The sequence below is a fragment of the Dinoponera quadriceps genome, unplaced genomic scaffold (assembly GCF_001313825.1).
Source record: "Dinoponera quadriceps isolate SergipeBrazil2010 unplaced genomic scaffold, ASM131382v1 scaffold628, whole genome shotgun sequence".
NCBI lineage: Eukaryota > Metazoa > Arthropoda > Insecta > Hymenoptera > Formicidae > Dinoponera > Dinoponera quadriceps.
Window position 1 is genome coordinate 736312 of NW_014554836.1, and position 24141 is coordinate 760452.

Below are 24141 nucleotides of genomic sequence, written 5' to 3' on the forward strand. Positions count from 1 at the left end.
TATATTTATGCGAAAAAATTACCTGTACTACTTGTCATATTATATAAAAGTCGATGACGTCAGTCGGCCATGACGCATCGGTAGACGACATCGTGAAGTTATCAGTGTAATTTAAATACGAATGGCGTCATCTTATCGACTGATACTGGAATCGCCCTCTGACCTTGCTTAGAGTAAATTAACTCATTCTTTTTATTCGGTATTTCCACAACGATTTATAGTAACAAAATGCAGCTGACGAAACTGACCTTTGCTAAGCGCCTGCGTCAATCCGCGGACCCTGATCTGCGGTAAGCTGTCAGCGACAATTATTCGCAGTCTGTGACTGTTCGTCGAGTCGAGTGGATCGTATTCCCGTTGTGTCCGAAGCTTTCCAATTCAGTTCCCGTTCTCTTCCCATCACTTTTGAAAGAACAAAGGCGTAAGTTACGACAGACAGAGAGAAAAACATCGCAGAAATGGGCGAAAAGGCTGGTAAGTGGCAAAATAGAACCTTTCGCTTTGAACATACGAAGAACGTATTGAGGAAAATTCGGAGGTTCGATTATTTTTTTCCTTAAGATCAGAATCGTAAACGTCGATCTTCTAGAAAAACTGCCTCGATGCAATTTTCCGCACGCAAACAGCTGTTACTTCTTTGTGCATTCGTTGCTCTGATCATGATCGTGAATTACCAAATATTTGGACTCGAAATTTTTTTGAAAATGTAGAAGGAATATGTTAAAGATATGAAACTCACCAAAAGCAATCTCCCAATTTTATCTGGCGCGATAAGACGAAGATAAGAAACTTGCTATGAACACATTTGATATTTTGTTTGAGCAGAACACATTGTGATGACGCCGAAATGCAAAACGGCAAATTCGACGACGTTGATAATAGAAAGGCAAGCTCTGGAGCCTCCAGCGCAGAATGGCACTGAGAATGGCAATGTTCATATCGCAGGTGGTGATCATAAGGGAATTGTTATCAACAAACAAGCTGTTGCTGGTACATGTATTAACGTCTTAATATATATTGCAAGTTAATCAATAATATCTGGTAAATAGCAATAAAATATCAAAATTTTGCAGCGACAAACGGAGAGATACATCCTGCCCAGCTCTGCTTACAATTTAGGGTATTTTTGGTGAGCGGGCAAACTGGGAAGCACACTCAAGAACAAAGAACCTTGCAGTTCTGGTTTACTGAAGCATTGCCTGAAGCAGAACAGCCAAGCATTGCACAGGAATTCTTCAGAGAGCTTGTCACTCCTCAGGAGTTTCCTAGAGGTAAGTTGTAATACAATATGCACTGATCGATAACATAGGTGTATCTCTTGAAATCCTATCCTTACTCAGAAATATAAATATATCTACTCTAACTGGTTGACTGAGACAAGCGGTGTCTCTTTGTAAGCATGGACACCAAGATCTAATTTTAAATGCTTAAGCACAGGGGAAGAGAGCAAACTTGGGTGTGATTCCTAACACTTCTTTGTGATATTTAAAGAATATCAAACTCAGAACTTAAGAAGTCATTAATATCAAATGATTTGTTATAAATGTTTATTTACTTCATAAGATTTCAAAAAAATTTTAATGTGCTCTTTTATACACATATATAATATTAAATTATTTTTTATTAAATTTATCAAGAATTTTTTTAAATGAAACAAATAATTGTTTTTTTCTTGTTATATCTATGATATTCTAATATTAATGATTTTTTATAGATTACGTGGGATTCATAAAAAAGATCATGAAATTGATGCAACATAAGTATCCCAGTATCAAGAAGCTGGAGGTGGAACTAAGACAGCTGGAAGAGCCAATCACACTCCCAACTAGGCCATGTAAGTTAATCATTACTTCCTCTTTCTTAATGTATTCTATGAACATATCTGCATATATTGTATATTAGATTTAGTCACTACAATCCCTACGTACATTCTCATTTTTAAATGTATAATCTTGCTTCGACTTAATAAAAAGAAATCTATACACGGGGGAAGAAGTTAAATGATTAGGCTGATTGTGCTTAATGGTTCCTCATTGGAGCGACGTGTCTCACAAGTATACATTACAGCTGAACTCAAAGGAAATGCACACTTGAATAGTAGCTCTCACTGGCTCATTATGTAATTTAAATCAGAATTTTTTCCCATGTGCATTTTGTACTCACAATTACATTGTATACTGAGCGTCTATATTTCATACTTAATTTCTATTATTCACAGCTACTGGTCACTTACTATTCACACTTCCACGGTCTAAGAAAGTTATGTGGAAATCAGGTTCGAGAATGAAAAAGAATTCAGCATCTCTGTCACATTTTTCATCGATGTTTTATACTCTCTTTTTTTTCTTATACACACAGGCTAATAGCGAAAACAAAACTGACACACATAATGTAGTTTCTTATAACACATTAATATATTTCCTGGTTAGAATGATTGCGCTCGGACTCTTTCCGATAAAATCCTAGATTGTCGAGCAAAGAAATTTTCTATTTGGCTAGTAGATACATTCTGTCGCTTGGCACAATAACTCGGTAACCATAACAACATTGACTTAACACAGTTCGCCTACTTATGATTTGCATCGCATCAGTTCACATCGTGGTACTTTCTCCGGTACTTGGCGTGAAAAGAAAGGAGAATATGACACAATTTTTATATTGATTACTTTCGATTACGATGAAACACACAAGTTCAAAAAATTTATTATGCACTTTAATCATGCGAGAGGAGATTTTCCGATCCATTTAACTGATCGATCAGCAGGGAATACACCAACTAGAGTGTAAAAAACATCCCACTTAACTACTTGACCTGGATATCGTATTCCGTACATGGTGTACAACACGCATATCTATCCTCACAGAGCATGACTACAGACACAGGAAACTATCGCCCGTTACATAAAATATTCCGTAACCCGACATACATACACATACAGGCAACATAATATTAAACAATATGTATATCAACTGTTTTCTTATTTTATTTCATATGTGCGTTCTTTCATTTCAAGGTTCAGTTTCAGTGATGCAGTTTCATTCAATCATCAATCTTACATACAAACACATGTAGTGTTAGAATATATATTCACCAAGTCAATACATAGTTACCAAGTCAATACTATTTCTACAAATCACATCCCATTTCCGTTTGACCTAAATTCGAAGTGACTTTAATTGACCATTCGTTAGTTTCACTACATAGTATAACGACATAGTTACACTTTAGTACTCGTTCTGTAAGGAAATGCATCCCATGTAGAGCACGAACCTTCTACTCATGGTCACATTAGCTGCCATATATATATATGTGTGTTCGAGTTCACTCCTACATACACATTTAGTTGTATCCTTCACTAACGGTTCTAGCTCGACTCTAGTTACATAGAAATAAGGACTAGTTAAAACATATGCACTCTAACGCAGCTATATCATACACATCTTCGAAACTTTCGCATTTCTACTTTGAACAAATTAGAGACTACCCAATACACAAGACTTAGACTCATCTACACAGCAGAGAACTTAACTTGCATATGTTATGGAGTGCTGTTCTTCTTGTTTTTCGATGCTATTAACTGTAATTTAAGATTTACCATAGGCAGACATGCGGCTTAAAAGTCTGATAAACTTAACACAGTATCGTTAACGGTTAATTATACAGTAAATAAGATGTTATTGTTTTCTTTTTTTTTTTTTGCTAAAAGTGTCTACGGACGAAATCGTCACGGGTCAAGTGATTGAACTCACGGTAGAAAAAGTTCTGGAGCTTATTGAGTCCGCTTATCCGAATCCGGTCATGGTGGTCGATATGGCGAAGTAAGTGTTAATGTTACATAATATTTAGATCAAATAGGGCATATCAAATTGTTGTACAGCAATAAGTTTGACGTAACATTCATACTTTTAGGGAACATGGATGGGAGGTGTCAGCTGTGGAAGCCAAATTGAAAGAACTCCAAGAGAAGGGCCTCGTTAAAGCAATGGATCATGGGGCATTTACTCGTGTTGTCCATCAAGATACTGATGTTCAGGTAATCATTTAATTGTAATGAATTGCTCCATGAGCCTTTTATCCGTTAATTTGCACGTATGTGTATGTATGTGTGTAACATCGTAAAATCTATTTTTAGGTAGTGAAGCAAATGCCGACGATGGCGAGCGCGAAGCAACCCACCATAGCTATTATTACAGCTCAGTACTGCGAGAAACTCGCTGTGGATTCGATGATCGAAAACAAAGAAACCTTCGTTCGCTACACCACCGTTGGTAAGATTCATCGTCTATATTTGATTCGAGAATAATAATCCCAGGATTGTAACACTTGTGATACACTGAAACAATGCTATGAAACATGAACTAATTTTTAATCTCATTATAGACAAATAGTAGTAATTGAGCTCTTACAGAATATTATGAAAATAACTGACTCCCCTCTGCTTTTTCTTCTAAATATGCGCTTCTAAAGAGAGTTTTTGCGTATGACCTTTTTTTACATTTCAATCGAATTATTTCCGTTGAATCTATATTACTATTCTTTTCTCTCTTTTGCTCCCCCATACGCAAATAAACCCGCCAATATACGCATTATCCGTCAACTGACGGTGAATGCTCAAACAATATTGCGAATCTACATTTCACCATGCATGAAACTTTAGGTACTGCAAGCTCACCAGACACGACAGATGGAGTTCCACGAGTGATATGCCGTTTCGGTAAAGTAGTTTGTAACATAGCTCTCTATCGTCTTAATGTCACTTTAATGTCTCATTTCATAGCTTGCCAATTGCTTGCGGCCGAAGAACAATGCAGGGCCATGCGGTGCTGTAAACGTGCACTTCGGAAATTCGTCGTTATCAACGTTTCTTTCATGTCATAAAACATCTCTCTTGTGTTTCGTCCCCGAGTATCTCTCATAATATACCTCTTCGTATCGCGAGACACGTTTTATATTAACAGAATGATTTTGTACGGCTTTGTGTTTGTCTTACGTGCCTTGTTTTTATCGAGCTTTATTGTAATTTGTATTATACTCGATTTATGTTGTTATGTATATTTTGTTGTCTCGTCAATATTCATTTGTTACGTTATTCACGTTTATCATGCGCGCGCGTTATCGAATCGATATTCTTATTTTTCAATTTTTATATTTCCACACATTAACTAATGGACAAGGAAGATATTTTTATCCTTCTTTTCCAACCACACTAGATGACAAATTTTTAATAGATTTCTAACACTGCTCTCTTCCGATATTACGTCTAATACCACCAAGTATTAGATCTGGAAGATGCATTTGCAATGGAATGATTTAAATCTATTTTATATCGTCACGTATACATATACACAGGTTTCGACTTAATATATTGATTGCCGCACAGTGCACATGTATCATACACACATGTCAAGGGAGGATAGAAGGATACGTGAATTTTAAGATATGCCAAGATACCGAGACCGAACAAATACTCTTTGTTATAGGGGAATCGAATGTATATACTTTGGGCAATATTGGTGCTCACAGGATTGTGTGTACTAAATTGCCAACTGTGGGACATACTAGGGAAGCAATGACTGCTGCTGGCAATACCACTACTAGGCTGTTAGGTATGCATCGTGTTTTACCGTTAAAATTTTTACTTCTACTTCTCTTCCTTAATTTCTACCAAACACTGCTATTTATTTACTTTTGCATGTATGTGCGCAGGTACTTTCCAAAAAGTGGATTATGTCTTCCTTGTCGGAGTCGGCGGAGGTGTACCTCATTATACTGATTATAACAAACATGTGCGACTGGGTGACGTGGTGATATCTCATCCAACGCCGCTTAATAAAAAATACGCGTACGTTTACTGCGAGAGCGCCAAGATGAACGAAAACGGGAACTACCACTTCGAGACCAAGGAATATTGCCCGCCGAATCTCGGTCTTCAGGAGATCGCAGCGTCTCTTAAGAAACAGGTGAGCCGATCGAATCGTATTCATGAACATCGTGCGCTGTACTGTCTTGTATCTAAAATATATTTTCCGTAGACTGAGAACGAGACGATTCCACCGTGGCAGACGTACATGAAGGAAGGCCTGGGGAACCTGGTGAATCAATCGGAGCACGACTTCAACGCGCCGCCGCCAGAATCTGACAAGTTGTATATGGCTATCGGTGAGAGGGACGTAATCGAAGTAGCTCATCCAACCGCGCCTCAAGATTCTGTAAATAAAAGGTAATCAGTCAACATTTGTTCGTTCTCTGTCGCAACTACAACATTCCTATTTCTGGATTCTCCTCGAATCGGCTCAGCTCAATATCATCGTGCAAACATGTTCATTAACATGTTGTTTGCAGAATGGACGGATGTTCTCGAATCCACTTGGCGCCAGTGGCATCTGGCCGACAAATCGCCCGAGACGATCAACTCAGGCAGAAATTCGCCAGTCGCTTTGGAGCGCTCGCGTTCGACGCCGAAATGGACGCCGTAGTAGAGAGTATCCTAGGTAATTGTCGCGAGAGTTTCGCCGTGATCCGCGGCATTTCCGACTATAAGGACGGCGTCCGGATCAAGGAATGGCAACCTTACGCGGCATTGGCGGCTGCTAGCGTAATGAAGTCTATAATTTGCGCCATGGATCCACCGACCAATGACTAATGTCGTTCTTCCATCTTATCTTCCTAATTTCGTGTAGCGTATAATGTGCATTTCTTTGTAGGAACAAGAGTAGTATTTAAAATCAAAACAGCTCTCAAGCACACACATACATACTGCACACATAGTACACAAGGATAGTTAATAAGTTGTTAGTTAATTTCAACAGGTTCCTTACGAAGATAAACCGAAGAATCACGAAGATCGCGCAGTGTACTTTAATCTTACAGAACAATTCACGCATCGCTCAAATTTCTTACAGGTTCTCTTAGAACAATGCCATTCTTACAAACATTGATTTGGCGCTACTCCTGAGAAGGTGTGTCCTATCTCAGTCGTAATGATATGAATTAATATGAACCATTAATATTGAAATCAGGATCGCTCAATGTTGAATGGTCCATTAATAGCTGTATTAGAAGAAAAAAATATGATTCTTTGTCTCGATACATTTTATCTGTAGATGTAATAAGGAAATGGTGCCATTATTGTTTCTCACGATTGTCGTGCAGCAATTGACACGTTATGATCCGCGAGTAAAATGTCGTATTTTCCGCGGAAATTTCTGTACATTCCTGTTGGATGTACGCTGGGGACGGACGTTCGAAAGACCAAATCGTTAGGAGCAAGTTAGGACGAAAGCTAATGAGCATTGGAATGTGTGACGCTTCGAGATGAATCATCCGCAAGGTAGACGACGAATTTGGCGGTAACTTTTTGTTTAACTTAGTCTGATAATTGCGCCAGGGAAAGTCGCAGGGCAGAGTAGTTAGGCAAGTCTATTAAGTAGGCGAACTGATCTAGTTGTAGATGCAATAGACACAAAATGGCAACTGAAAGTATACTTGACAGTATTTAACAAATCGGAATCAAATTATAGTTACGATATTGCTGGAGTAATTATTACATGTTTGTCAGAGTATATATATTGATGTTTTTTCAACAGATATATATGCATTCTATATTCGCGCAGTATACACCTGAATGGAGGATTATCAAAACAGATTCGCATTTCTCTGAAAAAATCCTAGAACATATAAGGAGATATATACGAGATAGATTTCTATTGAAATGTGCCAACGTGTTCATACTTGTTAAATTTCACTGCCCTATTTAAATCTGGATAACATCCGCGTCAAAAATTTTCGATACGAATTTTCTGAACTTAAAAATCAAAAATTTTATCGGAGATTTTCAATTTTTTTTTTTGTAACGGGAGGATTCTACATTAAAAATTACAGGGTAGTGTGCAGAAGCTTATTAATATCTGAATATAAAATTTTAATGTGTGGACTTAAGAAGATAGATGGAATATATGTATAAGGGTGTTGTTAATGGTGAAAAGAATTTTGAAATTTCAGCAATAGTTAAAAGTAACACAAAAGCTATAAAAGTACGATTGATTCTAGCCATAAACACACGAGATAATAAAAATATAGTATTTATATATATATTTGTTTCTTTTCTCTGCGTACAATATATTATTTTCTTCTATTAAAAGTAATTTAACGCTTTATTTATGTGCCGCTTACCCAAATTTAAATAAAAAAAAAAGTCTAATCAACGTGCGCAGCACTCATGTTAGAAAAGTATCTCGCTTACATAGTAAAAACATTGACGAGCATTGAACAATAGGTGGACCTAAAATTGACACAAACGATAAAAGTCACTTGTTGCGTAGAAGCACACATTTGAAATTCTATCGAATATAGGAAATGACTATGGTATATACACACGTATAGATACACATGAAAATATAAGAATTTATATATATATATAAATATATACACAGATAAAAAGTGTTTAATATATAGAATATATCAATTTCGTGGGTGAAGCGAATTATATATTATATCATAGGATACTTTAAATTAACTTACCTGGCGACAGATTCCTATTTTAGGCCTAATATTACTTATAAGTTACGATTGATGGAATTTGTTACATTAACCGAGGCTTTATAGAAGCCACGAGCTTCCAGTCGTGCATTTGTATTTGTATTTGCGTTTTTATCACGCGCTTTCGATACTAGTCGCAATACTGTGTTTTCTACTTGTATTTATACAATTATTCTCTACTTAGTACATTACAATAGATCGTAAGTATGCCATAGTAATTAATGTAATTAATATGTACTGTTGTCTGCATACACGTCCACTTAGTTTATATCTCGTAGGATATTATTTCTCGCGGCGAAAACATCTATTTGTTAGATATAAGTTATTATTTCATGATTTTTCGCGAATTACATTTATATCATTGTAACTTTGAAGCTTTGACTCTTCGATGCAGTTTTTAATAGCAAAAACTTCAGAAGATGTAATACAAAGCTTCAAAACTCTTATCATTGTGCCGACGAATATATATTTCATCAATCTTCATCTAGATTTGACAAGAACAAAAAACATGTGCGTTTTATTTTACTATATGTATATTTTGCTATATTAGGTTGCTTGTTATTCGTCAGATTTATTAAAAAAAAAAACATCAGAACCATTATGGCTTTCGGGTGAAAATGCATCTGTCCGTGCGTAAATTATTAGTCTTCCTGTTGACATGCAAGGATTTCTTAGCAAAGTCTTCGTAGATCTTGAAATGAGATCTTGATATTCGAGCTTAGATATCTATATGGTGGAGACTGAAAAGTGCCCGCGTATCAAAGCTGTCTCTCTTGCACATTAACAAATGAGAAGAACACTGTGCACTTTTTACTTATGGGATGATGGCAATGGACTGATAATACGTAAATTGTAGCAAGACCTGTGAATGACTGACGTTTCATGGTAGCTACACGATGTGTTTGCCCAGGTGATAGACTCAAACGTGGTGTTAATCTGCTTCACAGCAGAAAAGAAGCTGTGATAATTCTGATGTTGGCCATAGGCGAGGAAATAATCGAATCGTCGGTCGCGACGTCGATTTGTATTGCTTGAGCACCGCAATTTGCACACGCGAAAAAGAAATGAGGTAACAATATATCGTCTCTGTATCTCTGCAGAAAACAAAAGTTGAGTAGTAACATGCAGTTTCAGTTTGATAAAATGTGTGTATTATGCGATCGAGAAAATACATCTAAGTCACAATACGTCTCGGCGTGTCCTATGAATATGGTAGCGTTTATTTACACCACATTATCAATATCTCGCTCCTTCATTTCCTCGTGACGAAGTGTGTTCCAAAAATAAATTATGTGAATGTATTATTGTGCATATATTATTATCAAATATATACCACCAATCTCGTTGACATCCTGTTTGTTGTGTAATATACATACATTCACGCACGGAGAAGGAGTCATCCTCTTTGTCGTTATAAACTATTATCTGCCGCGTCTTGTCGCGATATGTCGGAATGATGACCTCGCAAGGCACACACAGTAAGTTACTTCACCTCTCTTCGATGAACTTCGACTTCTCGATGTCGCCCGTGTTCTCAATGCCGTTCTCGCATTTCAGAGTCTCCGGAGTCAGCTTCTGCATTTCCCGTTCCTTCGAATTCAATTTGCCGTATTGATTCCACGGTTGCTCCTTCGAGGTGCCGAATATCATGTAGATGATGCAGCCCGCCAATGAGTTCGCAGCTGCGATCAGAAAGGCCACACGCCACTGCCCCACAGTTTGCTGCACAGAGATATCCATTGCAGTATCTTTGTAATCGCGATAATCACGTGAAGAATAACGAACACGTCTTCGCTCGCGACCTGATGAAAGTCGACACTTACGTTATTGTTCGTCAATATGCCGACGATCGCCGGCGAGATGAAACCGCTCCATGTGACGATCATGCCGCAGGTGCCGAGGAGGACGCTGGCGTAATTCGGGCTGAGGTCAACGAAGCTCGCCAGGCTGGAGGCGGAAACGGCGCCGTTCACCGCGGTGCCGGTCATCATGAAGACTACCGCGAGCAATGGCTGACATCCGCTGTACCCGAGGGCTATAATGAAGATGCCTTGAACACCCGTGCACACGAAGGTCGCCAGTTTCCTCACGTTCGTCAAGCTCATTCTGTTCGTGCGCAGCAGCCAGTCGCTCATTATCGAGTAGAAGTACGAGAAGATCATCCGGAGCACGTGCGGCGCACCCGCCAGGACCCCGGCCTGGACGAACAGTTGGAATTACAATTTCGACCAGTGTGGAACCAAAAAGATAACGAATCGGTCGTTATAAGAAAAACGGTAAGCTCACGGCGTTGATGTCCCAGCCGTGGACGAAGTTGAAGTAACTCGGGGCCTGCGCCATGAGAGTGAAGAAGCCCCAGGCACCGCTCCAATGAGCGGCGATGGTAACCCAGACCGGTCCTGACCGAAGTATCTCTTTCCAGGGTATCTCTTTTGTCTCTTCCTCCTCAACGGACCCGGCGATGTTGTCCACGATGTACTTCTTCTCTTCGTCGGAGATCCGCGGGTGCTGCTGCGGCGAATCGTACACGAGGAAATGCCAGAAGCAGTACCTGCGAATCGCACGACTTGGTTTATTTGGTTACTCGGTCGGTCGTTCGAGGGATGGCGGAGCAACGTTCATCGTGAGCTTGGGATAACCGTGAGGTACTCACCAAATCACCCCCAACAAGGACGTCACGTGGAAGGATGCGCCCCAGCCGAGGGTGCTGCTGACAGCCGCGCACAAGGGGTAAGTAATCGCCACTCCCACGGAACTTCCTGAAAGTTTTAACGCGGAAGAAAAGATTAATTTTGCAGTAGTTAAATTAATTGCAATACATGGACACTTAAAACTTTAGCAACGGAAGCAACTTTAATTGCCGCAGCGGAAAGAGTTTGTTGTAGCGATTAAAATTGCTTACGTTGCTAAAGTTTTAGATGTCCGTATGTTACAACTAATTTAGTTACTGAAGCTAATCTTTTTTTTTTCGTGAACCAGCGAAGTTTAAAAATTTTGCCCGCTTCCTGCTTCTACGCGATCTTACGCGCCGAAAAATTCATCCACGGCACCGTCTTACCGAGATAAGCGCTGACGAATTTGCTTCTTTCATTCGGCGGAATCCATTTGGCCGTCATGTCGTGCATGGAAGGCCATGCGACACCCTGAAACGAGAGTCAAGACTTTGGTAATACTTCCGGCACCTGAGAATATTCCGCGACTCACCGCTATCAGTCCCTGTAGCACTCGAAGGGCTAACAAGCTGTACAAATGCGTCGCGTAGGGAATGAAAAATCCTAAGAGAGCCGTCAGAAAGTTCCCCAAGCCAAATACCAGTTTCGTGCCGTACCGTCTGGCCAGAAGACCACCGGGCACCTGAGACAGCCAATGCAGCCAGTAATAGGAGCCCAACGCCAATCCCTGTTGATACTCGTTCCAAGCGAATCGGTCTTCGTACTATGGGAAATCGCGGAATGACGTGAGAATTTCGCACGTAGAAAAGTAGGTTTTCTGCGAAGAGATCATCCGCGTGAATACCGTGACATTTTCGGAGGAGTAGGACGGCGTCGTGATCGGGAAGAAAACGTTGCTATCTGTCTCGTTCGTCCAGGATGCCGTGCTATTCTCCACGCTGCACTGGGCGACCGCGGCGGCTTTAGGATACGGTATCACCATCGCCACTATGATGAGGTTCAGATTTATCCTCAGCACGTAATTAATGGCGAAGCCACAGAAGACCATGTACCAGAGCACATCCCGGCAAGTGAACAGCTCTTTCTCTGCGACACAAAGTGAAAAAGCGTACGAATGGTTGAAAAAAAGAGATATTTTGCATCTACAGCCACCGTAAACAGCGAATTGCATCGAGATTGAGTCATCGAATCGACGTGTAAAGCTTGGACCATTGATTTTAGAATACCCTGTATGTGACGTATGTGGCTTACACGTACTATAACGTGCGCGTAATATATGCTCCCTGTGTATAATAGCCTAATGGCACTATTTGACAGTGATGATATTCGATCAAGGGCAGCGAGACATCCGGAGACGAAATTAAAAATGTCTCCGTCCGGACGATCACAAACCTTTAGAAGATTTGTATCTTTCGAATTTCTAACTAATCGAGTTACGCAGAATGAAACATTGTACTTACTCTTATCCATTCTGATCGTTATTTGAGAATTAACGGGTGTCTAATTAACAGTCACGTGTGTTGATTAATACATCACTTTGAAGGAATCTCTTCTTATACAACAGTGGCTTTTTTTTTTCTCCTAAGCCCGTTGTATGACACTTTACGTGATATAGATATTATATATATATATATATATATATATATATATATCTTTCTCTCACGAGTTATCACCTTGTCTCATGAATTATGGAGTGAAGAGTTACATTTTAACAATACAAGTTCATCTCTCGCTCCAGATCTAGGTAGTCTTCCGCCTCTTGTATTTGCGAATCTGTGTTAAGCGGTTACTGTCACGGCAAACACTGCATGACTGTTCCTCAAGTAGAGTCGTATGGACCGCAGAAATGTGTACGCGATCCTCCACCCCTGCAGGAGTCGCGATAACGACGACGATTAAGCGGCACGGTCCCGCAAAAACCTTCAAATCCCCTCATTGTCGTCGCTCGGCGCGTGGAAATCGCCAACGTAGCTGCAGTTTTTACGAAAAAATCAAAAAGATTCGCGAAGAGGACCGGCTTATACGCGGTTATCTACAAGCTCGAGCGCATAATACCAACAGCGCCAGGTACAAAGGGCATATTAATTATGCGCATGTTGTTGTTCCTGTTTTTGTATACACACAGCTTTATCTTTTACTACATTGTTACCCGTAAGATCGTGCTACATGTCTTTCGATAAGATATTATCTTATTGCATTTCTGACGATAACGACAAATAAATTAATTCTTTCCCCGTATTGCTTACAAATCGCGCGCACGAGATAGTGCATCGTTCCCCATTGCGCTGTAAATAGATGATTGTTGAAAATTTATGCCGACTACCGCGATCAATATTTACCTAGGCATAAATCACCAACGGTGCAGTGAAGGCGTAATAAGCGCGCGATCGAATGTATGTTTCGTAGTAATTGTTGAGAACAGCCAATCTATTGCGTACACGGAAGCCACTGCCGATCGTAATTAAATTCGCTTCTGTTGCCGCCAAAACGAGATCGACAGCGACAGGCTGTGACGTTGAACAAGGCTGCTTTTCAGTAAGAGACACAAGTCCACACAAACCTAATTATATCATTATTTGTTCTTATTTCGCATTTGGTAAAGAAAAGGATGATAGATGAGATAACTAGATCAGAATACAATTCAAATCATGTCGGTCGTTAAGATAGTCAAATCTGCAGAAGCAGATTTTGCGCAGTATCTGCTGTAAATTTTGTCGTCAGCTAACAAAAATACAACAGGATTTGCTAACAGAGTGTGATAACGGATTGACGGCAGAAACCGAGCAGGATCTGTCATTTCGTTATTATTTAAATGTAGTTTAAGTAGAATATACTGCAGATCCTGCTCGGTTTCTGCTGCCAATCTGCTGTCAAGTTGTATCAGCAGGCTCTGTTGACAGAAAACGGGCTTAATGCGAACACAGATAGCTATGGCTCTCTGCCGATATCCTGCCGAGATCGAATTTGCTACCTATCATCATACTGTTAATATTTTGCTTACTGGGTACCGATTGAGCATTTCTATCTCAAGACTTACAGGAGATGCGCTCTAGCTTTAATTTTTAACTTCTTTTTTCTTCTCACTCCATATCAAGTCTTTCTTTCTGTTCACCTCTTTTTCAGAATTACTCTTCACCATTCAAAAATCAAGATCCATGCAGTAAAATAAAGTTAAACGTTGAAACTCGTTCATTCATTCAATTGTATCGATGTGAATAATGGCTGCATTATACCTCCAACCGTCAAGCCGCTTTAGCCGGAATTCTAATCGTCTCCTCGATTTCTGATTACTTCACGAGACCGATAACGCATGTCACATACACGTTTAAAGAACACGCGTCGCATTTATCCGAGACAGATAACTGTTACAAATGAACCCCCAATCTGCCGGTCCGAAAATTGCGTCACCATGGACATCGTATATATATTGTCCCTGAATAGCTGATTAGATGTAAGTAATGAAAATCTATAGTTAAACATAAAATAACATAATGTAGAACTTCAAACTCATTTTTCTCGAAATTGTATTTTATTTTTTTTTTTAGATAATTTCGCTTTTTTTAGTTTCTCTTTTTCTTAACGTCTCCATCTTACTCCACATTCCCTCAAAATTAATATCGTTACGATTACGATGGATCTGCATTATCCACAATAATCTTCTCATGATGTTGAGCAATCAATGAACAATCAACCAGTTAATATGACGCAATATTAGTATTTCTTCCTCATTACTTGGAAATCCGGAATCATGAGAATGAGCGTCCGCAAAAAATTGAAGCGGAGTAACACGCACCGATTACTGCGATGGCGGCTTTTTAGCTGGAATCGCTTTAGGCGAAATCAAGAGGAATCGTTTTCTCTCTCGCATTCCCCGACCGTTCTTTTTTATCGTGACCGACCGGTAATCCCGAGCAATAAACAGGAACTAATTGCGGTGATCTCGCGCGCGGCCTGGAAAAATGCACGCTTCGCCGCGAATTTTCCCGCCGTGATGTACGATGGAACGTGTAATTCCCACGACGCCGTGCAATTAAAGTGCCTCTTTCGGCGCACGCCTCTCTTCCGCTTAATTGCGTGTTACTGAACGAGTTTGCGAGATTGCAACACCGCCAAAATACCTTCGCTCGACTCTGGGTTAATGCGCCTTTCAATTTGCGACCGCAAGATGAGTAATTACACATGTCTACAAATAATTGTTTCTCGCTGAATCAATCCGTGAACAATAACGAAAGTGTCGTTAACTCCAATAACGAGTTACAGAATTCCAGTGCTGGTCGTTGCATAGCTTTTCTATGATATAAAAAATCTGCGCAACGACGAAATAACGATAACGACACTGTTGACACGTTAATAATTAGCAAATCGCTCTACTGATTTGCATTTAACATTAACCCCATTCTATATAACTACTTTAAGGTCTGAGTTTTAAGGAATTAACCAATCATAGTTAAATATAAGAAGAATAGTTGATTGTGATTGATAAATTTTGGAAAGCTTAAGGCTTCAAGCGACTTTTGTAGAATGGGACTTAAGTCCGTGTCATACTACGGATTGAATTGAAATCTAATCAATCAGAATAAAGAAAATCAATCTCAAATTTTGTAAACTTTGCTCTGAGTTGTCAAACTTCAATCCAATCCCAATCTCTAATCTGTAGTGTGACACGGGCTTTACGCGTCATTGGATCCTTAGGCAAATTCTATAATTTAGTCATAAATTAAAAAAAATTGACATTAACGTGAAAAATATTCGTTCATTTATGAATAATTAAAAAATATATATTCGATTTTCGATTCATAAAATTTTATTCAGAGGAATTTTAGTCAGAAAAATATCAAATAATCGATAATATCGAATATTGATAATCATCTTTAGTCCGCGAGGCACCTCGCATACTGACTGTACGTCCGCCGGCGGTTTCATTAGAAGTAGGAGGTTATTCTGTAATTCTCGATATCACAAAGGAAGGAATTTTCCACGCTTACATTCCACTCAGCGTGGGGAAAACCGCCGGTAGTGATACGGTGTAAATATTTGCTTCCGTTCGAACAGTCTTAATCCAGTTTTTGACCGAGACACTTCGGGATTTCATCCTTCGGCAATTGTGAATCACCTGAACACGAACCGCGTCTTCTTCGTTTGCTCACACTTCCCGTTCTCCGATATACCGGAACGAGGACGACAATTTCGCCGGCGAAATATTCTAATCTTATCTTGTATAATTTTCATATTGTACAAAAAAAAACTACAAAAGAAGTACGCAGATAGTATTAGAAAGTTACACTTAATTGGCTGATGATAGTATTATCACGGAATTTTCTGTTACTCGAGAAATTTTTGGTCGCAGAAGCAAATTCACTCGGAGAGATAGGAACGCATATATGATACTTTGCAATGCGCGCGATATGCGCAATATCTTACAATATTTCGTAGTAAAGTAAAATAAATACGATATATTTTAATTCATCGCGTTTTTACGTATCCGTTTAGTTACTTTTCTCACTGAGATACGCGACGATCTCTCAGGTGAATTTTCAGTTATAGACAAAATCGTAATTTTCTCAGACTGTAAGACAAGTGCTGTCGGGGAACGATGCCGAATACTAAGACGAGGATCGCTATTGTGGGTGCTGGAGTGGCTGGTTTGGTGGTGGCCCGTCATATAACTTCCAAATTGGATACTTACAGCCTCACAGTGTTCGAGCAGAATGACCAAATCGGTGGCACATGGGTCTACACCGATGAGACGCACTTCAATAAACACGGGCTTCCCGTGCATAGCAGCATGTATAAGAATCTAAGGTAACGGCAAATATAAGTCAAATGGTGAGTATGTGATTAGCAAGTAGAGGTGTACGAATCGTTCGAATTCGAAGTCGATTCAAAGTCGAATCACTGTTGATTCGATTCGAATTCACTTTCGAATACAAAAGGTTTGAATTCAAATAATTCGATGATTTCAAATCATCGACGGTTCAATTTCGAGTCGGTCACACCTTTTGATTGCTTCATTCGCATCGGAAAGTGATAAACGAATAGGCCATTGAAATTAAAAATTAGTTCCTCAAAATTCTTTTTTACTGTTAACAAAATTATGCATGTAAGAGTGTTCGTTTGCTAAATAATTTAGTTCTGATCATAAAATACCTTGTAAGACACTTGTAGACCTTATAAACATGTAGTTTGAAAATTATACTAATACATAACTTGTACAAAAAATTGAAAATAATTCCATAATTCGTCGAATATGCGGTGTATATATTCACCCATTTATAAATTATGATTACATATATATGTACGAATATATATTTATCAGTTTACAAACTCTGCACACTTTTTATCTAATATTATTCATTATAAATTATCTAACATTATATATCTATTATAAATAATAATATTCCTAATCCATTATAAATTATCTAACATTATATATCTATTATAAATTTTCTAGTACTTAGCAAAATATTTTCCTCGTAGTTAGTGGGAGATTTTCTCAAAATATATTTTTTTAAGTATATTTTTAGTAAAGAAAGGTATATTTTTTTAAAGAAAGGTTTCGTTAAAAATATTCTGTCATATTTAGATTAACATATAATGTAAATCTCGGAAAATCTGATTCGAATTCGATTCGTATTCGAACTAAAGAGATTCGATTCAACTGCAAACAGTTTGCAGCTCCGTCAAATGCCTCGTTCAATGACTGAGCTGTATCACTAGATTAGGCCGGGGTAGCCGCTCTTCGTTGATTATTCTTAAAATTCTATGACTAATTCAATATAATTGTAATAATTGTTATTACAATAAATATACAAAATTAATGAAAATTCAATAAATATACAATATTAATGAAAAAAACTACGAAATCATATCGAACGGAAGGATTAGTCATCGCGGAGAAAAAGAGAGAAAAAAAGAAAGATAAATAATAAGACGTGTAAATGTCTGAAGATAAACTGATCCGGAAGACCAGTTTATCTTCAGACATTTACACGTCTTATTATTTATCTTTCTTTTTTTTCTCTCTTTTTCTCCGCGATGACTAATCCTTCCGTTCGATATGATTTCTAAGCAATGCATGATTTCCTTATCGTTCAATAGAATACAAGTTGTTCCGATGCTTGTAGAACGAATTTCCCGAAAGAAGTGATGCAAATACCCGAATTCCCCTTCAAGGATGACGACAGCATGTCTTACATCCATCATAGCGCAATAAAGCAATATATTTTGGACTATGCCGGTCACTTCAATCTCTATCCCTACATTAAGGTGAGTTCCTGTTTCACATAGATCGTTTCTCGGCGAAGAGTATATCGTTCGTTGTTTTCAGCTCAACACCTTGGTGAAGCACGTGGAACCGGAAGTCTTGACAAACGGCCAGACGTTGTGGGCATTGACACATGTGGATCTGAATACGAAAGCGGAGACCACGAAGACTTACGACGCCGTAATGGTGTGCAGCGGTCACTACACCGTCGGTCATATTCCACATATCCCGGGCATCGAGAGTTTCCACGGTGATCATATTCACAGCCACCAGTATAGAATACCGGAAGTCTACGCCGGCAAGAAAGTCTGCATACTCGGTGCCTCCTGGTCCGGCATTGATATCGCCCTCGAAGTAGCGCAATACGCCGATAAGGTGCGTCTATATGCTATGAAAACGGAGTATCGAAGAATTTAGAAATATCCAGTTAACTTAATTATCCTCTCTCCCGCTCTGATCATTTAGGTGTACTTAAGTCATAACTCCGAACCGATCGACTTGAGTATGTTCGTTAACATCGAGCAGAGAGTCGGCGTCGCATCCATTCAAGGAGACCTCTTCACCTTTCTCGATGACTCTTCGGCAGAAATGGACAGCTTCATATATTGCACGGGTAATAGTCTCGGCAAATATGGCTTCCATTATTCATGATAACCAGTATTTCCGCAGGTTACAAATTCACGTATCCCTTTATATCGGCTAAAGTCGAGATACGTACGGACGACAACCACGTCGAGCCCATCTACAAGCACCTGGTGCATATGGACCATACGAATCTGTTCTTCGTGGATCTATTAGACTTCGTGATACCGTTCCCCTTGTTCCATATACAGGCACAATATATTTTGGGCATCCTCGAGGGCCGCATTCAGTTACCATCGCCGCAACAGATGCACGAGGAGTACGAGAGCGAAAAGAAATCTTTGCTGGACCAGGGTATCCCGGTAATTAATTGCAAATTATAATCGCAGAAAGAGGAGCAATCGCGCTTTTAAATAACAGAAGAGAATTTAAATTAAAAAATCTGATTTCTCCCGCAACAAAGTTAACACGATACGTAATCTCGTTAGGCGAAACTTAATTAGTTTTAAATTGAAGAATAACCGAATAGATCAATTGATTAAGTAGCTAAAATGAAATTTAAATTGAGTTATTAAAGTCATTTCTTTGCTCTCTCTTTCTCTCTATTAGATAAGACAGATCAACAAGCTGAAAGACAGGCAGTGGGCTTACTACGACGAGATCGCTGCCGCCGTGAACGTGCCGAGTTTTCCGCCAGTAATGAGAAAGATTACTAATCACGTCAACGAGATGCGCGAAACAAACATCACTGAATACAAGAATTACAAGTACCGCATCATCGACAGCGAGAACTTCAGCGTATCTTACAAGTCTTGTTAAGGTCTAAACACGGAAGAGAAAAAATAACAAAGAATGCAATCGATGTTGCCACAAGATAAAATCAGCGTTCGAGCTTACAAAAACGGGCCTGATGCTTTATGAGACTGAAGTAAGTTTTACGTTACGGCGATTAATTATACGAGGATCAGACAAAAGCAGAGAACGCGTTTATCGGACTGGCGTATTAATGAGAGTATTTACCACTAATTATGACGCGCGATAAGGGTTGGCGTTTCCATGGAAGATTGGCCCGCAATTATAGTTTTTGTACATTAAATGATATAAAGAAGATAAGATAACAAATGCAGCGACACAGGGTCATTGCGTCATCCTCAAGAACACATAACAAAAGCGATACATATGTATGTATGTAACATTTTTCTACTCTTGCGATTACACCAGTCGTCGCAGGCTGTCACGTGTAATCAAACATTATCACATGCGTGTATTACGTACGATAGAATCGAATACGCGCATACAACTTCCGCTAAAACTGTTTCGGAATGAGGTGGAACGGAGGGAAAGAGCGGTGCGGCGAGTATAGCGAGAAACTGAAAAATTACGATAGGGCAATTGTAAAGATATATTATGGAAGTACATTTCTCCCTATTACGGGCTGATACGTTCTACACAATCTTCTTTTTTTTCTTTCTGTGTGTCAATCCTTTCCCCGACGTAGGATATAAAAATGAAAAAGTCACCGCTTCTCTTTGCGATCCAACAGGACAGGGTGTCGATCAGCGACGCGCCGGTCGTATACGTGGAGTTAATTAAATTACTTATAATATATGACTGGAAATACATTGTCGACGGGGACACACACGATTTCGGCATTGCGGCAGAACGCGCGCAGCAGCGCTTACAATTCATCGTGCGTCTGCAAGTGAATCATCACGAAATCATAGAGATCGTCAAGATTGCGCGAGCCATTGTACTCGAAGATTTTGCGCCCATCTCGATATAAGTACAACGACGGGAAACCGTCCACCTCCTGTTCATTGCACAGTTCTTTGCTCGTATCGAGCGTGCAGTCGACCTTCACGATGTTCACGTTCTGATTGCCGAAGAACTTCTTGCCCAGTTGTTCCCAGGTGGGCGCGAGACGCTTGCAGTGGCCGCACCAGGGAGCGAAGAACTTGACGAACGAGAGGCCTTTCTCGACGCCATGCTTAAAACTATCGGCGGTCAGGCTCACTATGGTATGCGGCGTGTCGTCCGTGCTCTCGCTCTTCTGATTCGATTTGTCGGCGCTCTTGGCTAACATCGACGACACGTAAGCTTTCAGCTCCTCGTGGCTGCGCTGACCAGCGTATTTTTCTACCTGCGAATTTATCACGTTCGTTCACTTTTACGTGGAAACAACATTCTGTGCGAAATATTCGACAAGGAAAAACGCTTTGCTTACCTTCTTCCCGTCCTCGATCCACAACAACGTGGGGTATCCCATGATATCGAATTGGCCGCAAGCGCTGCGGTACTGAGTGCAATCTATCTTGGAAATACTAACTGCATCGTCGTGGCGAAGGCTATTAGCTAACTCATCCCAAGTTGGCGCCAATTTCTGACAGTGTCCGCACCAAGGAGCATAGAACTTGACAAAGTGATGTCCGGAGGAGATATGTTTCTCGAATGTATCCTCTGTTAATTCCAACAGCCCATTTACTGCTTCAGGAGGGGATGGTGCGACGTCTTCAGGCTGGAAATGTTCTTCGTTGACATTAATTATTCCATATAGGATAATATCTGAGAAACAAGTTGTACGTACCATAGAAGTGCTACTACTACTACCTAGTTGATCATTAATGAAGGAAGTCAGAGAAGGTAAATCTCGAGTCCCTCTGAACTTGATGCCTTTGGTTTCACCAGCTTTGAAAAACTTGAGCCTATGTTAATAATTCTGCATTTATATATATACATATATATCCAGGAAATAATAATTTTCAAATAAAATTACTACATTTAAAATATACAATATACAACAAAGTAATTAGATATTAAAACAGCAAAGACACAGTATATGAGAGAAGCTAAAGTTCATGATTTAAGTAGATATCATTGATGGAAATATTAGTATGCGTTATGATAAAATATATAAATATATAATAAATATACAAAGAATATAGATAAATGATAACATAAATATGAGATAATGTAAACATATAATAAGATATATAAGTAGGAAATAAATTTATTTACGTCGGATAGCCAGTGACGTCATGCTCACTGCATAAAATGCTCTCGATTGTACAGTCGACTTTGGCAATTCTTATATTATTGCTTTCCTCGTTTGACATTTCTGCTAACTGTTCCCATGTAGGTCCAAGTCTTTGACAATGTCCACACCTAGAAAAGGAAAGTATCATTTATAATAATTAATATTTTTACATATGTGCCAAAATTATATTTTTTTCTTTTGCTACTTAAATATATATATATATATATATGTACAATATAAAATTATATAGATTTGAATTCTTACTTACCACGGTGCATAAAACATAACGAAATGGTTCTTTTTTTTAATTTCCGCGGAAAAATTGTCATTGGTGTACTGAGGAGTGTGTACATCCTTGTTGTGGCCATTAATGACCTGGCTCAACATAAACAGAAAAAGTAAAATCCATTGTTTCGACATGATAAAATCCGCAGGATTAATCGCCATTGCGAATGTCGAATTTATTGCACTCTAAATTACTTTGCAACGAAATAACGTTGCAAAAAGCCGTAGGAGACAGGTCTTTTTCACTATCGAATTTGCGAAACCTATAAACCTAATATTGCACTAATATTGTACCGGATGAGGTACTTTTAGAAAGCAGCTTCTGCTACATAATATTCTGTCACAGATAAATAGTATCGTCTATCTTAAAAATTAAAAGAACTCCCCCGGACTCTCGTTGGCCTGTTGCTCCCAGGCTCACACTTCGAACTTATCGAACCGCGGATTCCGCCCACCATAATATAAGCCAATGGAAACAACCATGAAATTGAAATCGTCCTACGTAGAGCGGACGATGATCGACCGACAAATCGGTGTTCGATTCTTTTTCAGATCAGAAAAATCGATTATCCTCCCGGGATTTTTGAATTACTTACCCTTGTGTCGAAATATTTTTAGTGATAAATCTTGCTAATGAGAATAAAAGTTCATCTGATGTATCCTTGAGTCGTACTACTATACTCTTTTTAGTTGCTGTTTGATTGAAAGGTTTGAAAATAAAAAGATGTTCAATCAGTTATTGAAACGTACTATTTGAAAATATGAAGTTCTAACTTGTTGATAAATTGCAAAATTAGAAAATAAAATTATGTCTACCCTATCGTTGAATTGTACTACGTGCTCGATTTCTCACTAAAACAGTGGCGGCTCATAGCGGAAGTTTTGGAATTAAAAGAAGTAACGAATCTACTAATAAGAAACAACTATACATAGTGATTGTATATTTACGACAAATAATCGGATTTTTAAAGTGGGATCTACGATGAGAATTTAAGACGTAAGATTTAATAAACTGACCAATCATTTGTTTTTCTTCTATAATTCGATTATGACTGGTCAATTTCTTAAGGCTTAAGAGCTTAAATTTTCATTGTATATCCCGCTTAAGTGTCGGTCCACAATAAATATTTTAATCTTTAAGAAAGTGACCAATCACAGTTGAATGTAAAGAGAATAATTAACTGTGATTAATCAATTTCTTAATGCTTAAGGCTTAAGATATCTATTGTGGACCGACACTAAGACCGTTTTCAATTCATCTACAGATGCTTTGTGCCAATGAAATGTATCGTACAGCATCTAAAAATGAACTTAAGACGGTTTTGTATATAAGACGTGACTATGAATACCGGCTTAAGTAATGTGAAAATTTTTTCCCTCGCTTCGGAAAAAAAATTATGTTCAGGAACTATAGAACATTTACATAAATGTAAAATAAATGTTTTCTTCAAACGAAAGTTCTGTTGGAAATGAACAACTGCGAGTCAAAATTGTAACAGTAGCTCGTATATTTTGTTTGATACGCACGAATACACTTGATTGTGCATTTTGAACATCCAAAATGGATTTTCAAGATGATGTTAAGAAAGTGACATCGCTCCCTTTAGCAGATCAGGCTAAATTTTATCAGCTGACAGGTTTGTGTCAAGCTGACAAGGATCGCAAAATGAATGAAAGAAAAGTGAAAAATCCACGAAATTTACTAGTACGTATCTAATGTATATATAACATATATATGTATATATATATATATATATATATAGGG

At 38.8% G+C, this 24141-nt stretch overlaps 5 protein-coding genes across 10 annotated transcripts in view; 3 read left to right on the top strand and 2 right to left on the bottom strand.

Moving 5' to 3' along the window:
* Positions 1-48: 48 nt before the first annotated feature.
* On the top strand, positions 49-9727 carry LOC106742280. Of its 4 annotated transcripts, XM_014615077.1 has the most exons (13): positions 49-474; positions 826-990; positions 1074-1271; positions 1715-1834; positions 2219-2275; positions 3708-3819; positions 3911-4034; positions 4134-4269; positions 4659-4715; positions 5482-5607; positions 5708-5961; positions 6034-6221; positions 6344-9727. In XM_014615077.1, exons 1-13 carry the CDS (start codon positions 459-461, stop codon positions 6642-6644), a joined length of 1854 nt encoding a protein of 617 aa, XP_014470563.1. In that variant the 5' UTR covers positions 49-458; the 3' UTR covers positions 6645-9727. The 4 variants fall into 4 exon arrangements, with proteins under 4 accessions (XP_014470563.1, XP_014470565.1, XP_014470564.1 ...); XM_014615079.1 differs by lacking the exon at positions 4659-4715; XM_014615078.1 differs by lacking the exon at positions 2219-2275.
* On the bottom strand, positions 9098-12840 carry LOC106742282 (sialin). 2 transcript variants are annotated; one of them, XM_014615083.1, is made up of 8 exons: positions 12672-12840; positions 12056-12297; positions 11744-11974; positions 11598-11682; positions 11193-11298; positions 10826-11090; positions 10363-10737; positions 10028-10261 (listed from the first exon to the last, which is right to left on the bottom strand). In XM_014615083.1, the coding sequence occupies exons 1-8, from the start codon at positions 12679-12681 to the stop codon at positions 10028-10030; spliced, it is 1548 nt and encodes a 515-aa protein (XP_014470569.1). In that variant the 5' UTR covers positions 12682-12840. The 2 variants fall into 2 exon arrangements, with proteins under 2 accessions (XP_014470567.1, XP_014470569.1); XM_014615081.1 differs by lacking the exon at positions 12672-12840 and having other exon boundaries at positions 9098-10261; positions 12056-12412.
* A 2471-nt stretch (positions 12841-15311) lies between these two features.
* LOC106742330 (flavin-containing monooxygenase FMO GS-OX-like 3) lies at positions 15312-20698 on the top strand. The gene is made up of 7 exons (XM_014615185.1): positions 15312-15380; positions 16777-17013; positions 18336-18477; positions 18539-18850; positions 18941-19088; positions 19145-19419; positions 19667-20698. Exons 2-7 carry the CDS (start codon positions 16805-16807, stop codon positions 19874-19876), a joined length of 1296 nt encoding a protein of 431 aa, XP_014470671.1. The 5' UTR covers positions 15312-15380; positions 16777-16804; the 3' UTR covers positions 19877-20698.
* On the bottom strand, positions 20436-23082 carry LOC106742331 (thioredoxin domain-containing protein 5). 2 transcript variants are annotated; one of them, XM_014615187.1, is made up of 6 exons: positions 22973-23082; positions 22360-22466; positions 22073-22219; positions 21642-21759; positions 21282-21572; positions 20436-21197 (listed from the first exon to the last, which is right to left on the bottom strand). In XM_014615187.1, exons 2-6 carry the CDS (start codon positions 22374-22376, stop codon positions 20736-20738), a joined length of 1035 nt encoding a protein of 344 aa, XP_014470673.1. In that variant the 5' UTR covers positions 22377-22466; positions 22973-23082; the 3' UTR covers positions 20436-20735. The 2 variants fall into 2 exon arrangements, with proteins under 2 accessions (XP_014470673.1, XP_014470672.1); XM_014615186.1 differs by lacking the exon at positions 22973-23082 and having other exon boundaries at positions 22360-22945.
* Positions 23083-23748: 666 nt separating this feature from the next.
* The window catches only part of LOC106742231, a 2216-nt gene continuing 1823 nt past the window's right edge, over positions 23749-24141 (top strand). Inside the window, exon 1 of the mRNA XM_014614976.1 lies at positions 23749-24081. Coding sequence (XP_014470462.1) covers positions 23938-24081 — 144 coding nt within the window. The 5' untranslated portion in view covers positions 23749-23937. The remainder of the gene's footprint in view (positions 24082-24141) is intronic.

Coding starts and splice junctions, on each gene's coding strand:
- LOC106742280 (XM_014615077.1), top strand. Junction 991..1,073: donor CAACAAACAAGCTGTTGCTG/GTACATGTATTA, acceptor AAAATTTTGCAG/CGACAAACGGAGAGATACAT. Junction 6,222..6,343: donor CAAGATTCTGTAAATAAAAG/GTAATCAGTCAA, acceptor TGTTGTTTGCAG/AATGGACGGATGTTCTCGAA.
- LOC106742282 (XM_014615081.1), bottom strand. CDS start 12,382: ATGCAATTCGCTGTTTACGGTGGCTGTAGATGCAAAATATCTCTTTTT. Junction 11,683..11,743: donor TGCTACAGGGACTGATAGCG/GTGAGTCGCGGA, acceptor CTCTCGTTTCAG/GGTGTCGCATGGCCTTCCAT. Junction 11,091..11,192: donor TCCTTGTTGGGGGTGATTTG/GTGAGTACCTCA, acceptor TGCGATTCGCAG/GTACTGCTTCTGGCATTTCC.
- LOC106742330 (XM_014615185.1), top strand. CDS start 16,805: ATGCCGAATACTAAGACGAGGATCGCTATTGTGGGTGCTGGAGTGGCT. Junction 17,014..18,335: donor AGCATGTATAAGAATCTAAG/GTAACGGCAAAT, acceptor CGATGCTTGTAG/AACGAATTTCCCGAAAGAAG. Junction 18,478..18,538: donor ATCTCTATCCCTACATTAAG/GTGAGTTCCTGT, acceptor CGTTGTTTTCAG/CTCAACACCTTGGTGAAGCA.
- LOC106742331 (XM_014615186.1), bottom strand. CDS start 22,538: ATGGCGATTAATCCTGCGGATTTTATCATGTCGAAACAATGGATTTTA. Junction 21,760..22,072: donor GACGTCACTGGCTATCCGAC/GTAAATAAATTT, acceptor TTATTAACATAG/GCTCAAGTTTTTCAAAGCTG. Junction 21,573..21,641: donor GTAGTAGTAGCACTTCTATG/GTACGTACAACT, acceptor GAACATTTCCAG/CCTGAAGACGTCGCACCATC.